At 57.2% G+C, this 2903-nt stretch overlaps 1 protein-coding gene across 1 annotated transcript in view; it reads left to right on the top strand.

The window, feature by feature from the left end:
- Window positions 1-2903, top strand: part of CACNA1I (calcium channel, voltage-dependent, T type, alpha 1I subunit) — a 35876-nt gene that overhangs the window by 2480 nt on the left and 30493 nt on the right. Inside the window, exons 6-9 of the mRNA XM_014543828.1 lie at window positions 213-368; window positions 853-946; window positions 1814-2013; window positions 2865-2898. Coding sequence (XP_014399314.1) covers window positions 213-368; window positions 853-946; window positions 1814-2013; window positions 2865-2898 — 484 coding nt within the window. The remainder of the gene's footprint in view (window positions 1-212; window positions 369-852; window positions 947-1813; window positions 2014-2864; window positions 2899-2903) is intronic.

Raw genomic sequence — 2903 nt, 5'->3', positions numbered from 1 at the left:
GGAGCGTCCGCGGCTCCGCCAGGTGGGTGCACCCCAGCGAGAGCTGTGGTACTCGAGGTCCCTGGGAGTGCCCGAGCGCCTGTGAGCGGAGGCTGCAGGAGGGCATGGGCTGCCGTGTGCCTGTAGCTCACCCCCAGCGGGCTCCCCCTGCCCGTGGGTGGGCCGGGGCTGAGGATGTTCTTGTACTGAGCTGCGCGCTCCTCCCCCCACAGATCCTCACCCAGGAGGACTGGAACGTCGTCCTCTACAACGGCATGGCCTCCACCTCCCCCTGGGCCTCCCTCTACTTTGTTGCCCTCATGACCTTCGGCAACTACGTGCTCTTCAACCTGCTGGTGGCCATCCTGGTGGAGGGCTTCCAGGCGGAGGTGACTGGGACCCTGGTGGAGGCAGCACCCCCATGGGACCTGCAGGAGACTGGGTGAGGGGAGGGGGTCTGGACGGGGGAGGGCTGCCATTCAAACATCTAGCAGGCGAGTCTCCAGAAGAGGGGGGGGGTCGCCAATGAGGTAGTGAGCTCCCCGTCACAGGAAGCATGCAAACGGAGGCAGCATCGGGGTCCCTGCGTCTCCCCCGGGGGTAAGACTAGGCCTCTCCGTCTCTGAGATGCTAAAGTCTCCAAGACCAGGGCTCTGGATCCCGCCTCCTCCATCCTCTGAGGCTTTGGGGAACGTGTAGTCAGCAGACGTGGGTTTGTGGGCTAGGTCCTCACTAGCTTCTCACTTCCCTTTCCTGAGCCCCAATTTCCACATTTGTAAAACGGGGGTGGGGTGGGGGGGACCCATGAAAAAGTTCGCGAGGGAGGGAAGGGTAGAGCTGACATGCGTTCCAACGTGAGGGTCGGTCTCCCAGGGTGACGCCAATCGCTCCTACTCGGACGAGGACCAGAGTTTATCGAACACGGAGGAGTTTGACAAGCTGCAGGAGGGCCTGGACAGCCTCGGAGGTACACCTGGGGCCAGGACCCTTCCCCAGAGATCCGGGTGGGCCAAGGGCACGGCCCAGGTTCCCCTCAAACCCCGGCTCTGTGACTGCTCATTTCTGCGGTTTGTTGTTTACATTCATAATGGAAAGAAATGCTAAATCTCAAAAAGTCCGTGGCCAGCCCTAGCCGGTTTGGCTCAGTGGATAGGGTGTCGGCCTACAGACTGAAGGGTCCTGGGTTCGATTCCAGACAAGGGCACATGCCCGGGTGGGCTCGATCCCCAGTGGGGGTCATGCAGGAGGCAGCCAATGAGTGATTCTCATCATTGATGCTTCTCTCTCTCTCTCTCTCTCCCTCTCCCTTCCTCTCTGAAATCAATAAAAATATATTAAAAATAAAAAAAGTCAGTGGCCTGTTGAGAAGGGCTTTGGGCCTCAGGATGCCTGGGTTTTGGTCCTGTTTGACACCACTGGGCAGCTTGGCACAAACCTCCCGTCCACGCCATGTCCTTGGTAACCGGCTGGGCGGTCTCTGCCTTGCTTTCCACAGCGGGCACGGCAGGGAGGTTCTCATGCCGGGTGAAGCTCAATGGTTGCCCTGAACACAGAAGGCAAGGGTGTCACTTACCCAAAAATAAGCTGAGAAAATTAAAAACAAATAAACAAAAAACAAACAAACAAAAATAAGCTGAGAGCCCTGTAGGCGGGGCAGAGGGGAGGCACATGTGGTGGGGTCCAACCTGGAAGACTTCCTGGCGGAGGAGGTCTCCCAAGAAAAACTCTCCATTTCTGTTTATCATCCATGTCTGTTTCTTTGTCTCATGGCTTCTTTTGCTCTTGTTCTGGCTTTCTGTCTGCCCTTCCCCCTGTTTCCATCTCACCCCTCCAGATCCCAAGCTTTACCCAATTCCTCTGACTCCCAACGGGCACCTGGACCTCAGTCTTCCTCTGTGTGGACATCTGGGCCCCGTTGGGACCGCGGCACCTGCCCGCCTGTCGCTGCAGCCGGACCCTATGCTGGTGGCCCTGGGCTCCCGCAAGAGCAGTGTCATGTCACTGGGGAGGGTGAGCTACGACCAGCGCTCCCTGGTGAGTCCTGTGGGGGCTCTGATGGCGGCTCCCTGCTGGGTGTGCGGAGGGACCCTGGGGAGAAGCGCCTGCCAGTCCAGCTTCAAACTGGTACCAGGCCTCGGGCACCGAGTGTCCAGCCAGAACCAGGCAGGGATGATCTCTGTTGCATTTCTGGGTTCCCGGTGCCAGAGTGGGACCAGACAGCAAGGAATGAATGAATGAATGAATGAATGAGTGGAGTGGGGCCAGTGGGTCTGGTGTGGAGAATGGGGTTTTTATCTTGGCGCCAATGTGTAGGGCAGTGATGGCGAACCTTTTGAGCTCGGCGTGTCAGCATTTTGAAAATCCCTAACTTAACTCTGGTGCCGTGTCACATATAGAAATTTTTTGATATTTGCAACCATAGTAAAACAAAGACTTATATTTTTGATATTTATTTTATATATTTAAATGCCATTTAACAAAGAAAAATCAACCAAAAAAATGAGTTCGCGTCTCACCTCTGACACGCGTGTCATAGGTTCGCCATCACTGGTGTAGTAGGGTAAAGAGCTGAGCTTGGGGGGGCGGGGCAGGCAGATCCCACCAGTAAGTCACAGCCCTCTCTAAGCCTCAGTTTCCTTACCTGTAAAGAGGAAAATGGCCCTAACTTGCTGTACCTTCCTTCAAGGAAATGGGGTGGCAGGAGGAGATGAAGGCACACACACTGTGGACAAGCCCCCACGGCCATGGATGTGGGGGAGTGCGCGGTGGGTGGGGAAGAGGGCCTCTGGAGTCCAGCTGGTTCTGCCACCCACTGGCCAGGCCAGTGGCCCTTTTAGGGCCTCAGTCACAACCGTGGGGCTGACCAGCGCCCCGGCTTCTCCCAGTCCAGCTCCAGGAGCTCCTACTGTGGGCCGTGGGGCCGC

This window comes from Myotis brandtii, unplaced genomic scaffold (genome assembly GCF_000412655.1).
Source record: "Myotis brandtii unplaced genomic scaffold, ASM41265v1 scaffold339, whole genome shotgun sequence".
Classification (NCBI taxonomy): domain Eukaryota; kingdom Metazoa; phylum Chordata; class Mammalia; order Chiroptera; family Vespertilionidae; genus Myotis; species Myotis brandtii.
Note: the sequence above shows the minus strand (reverse complement) of the source record. Positions and strands in the feature narration are given on the sequence as shown.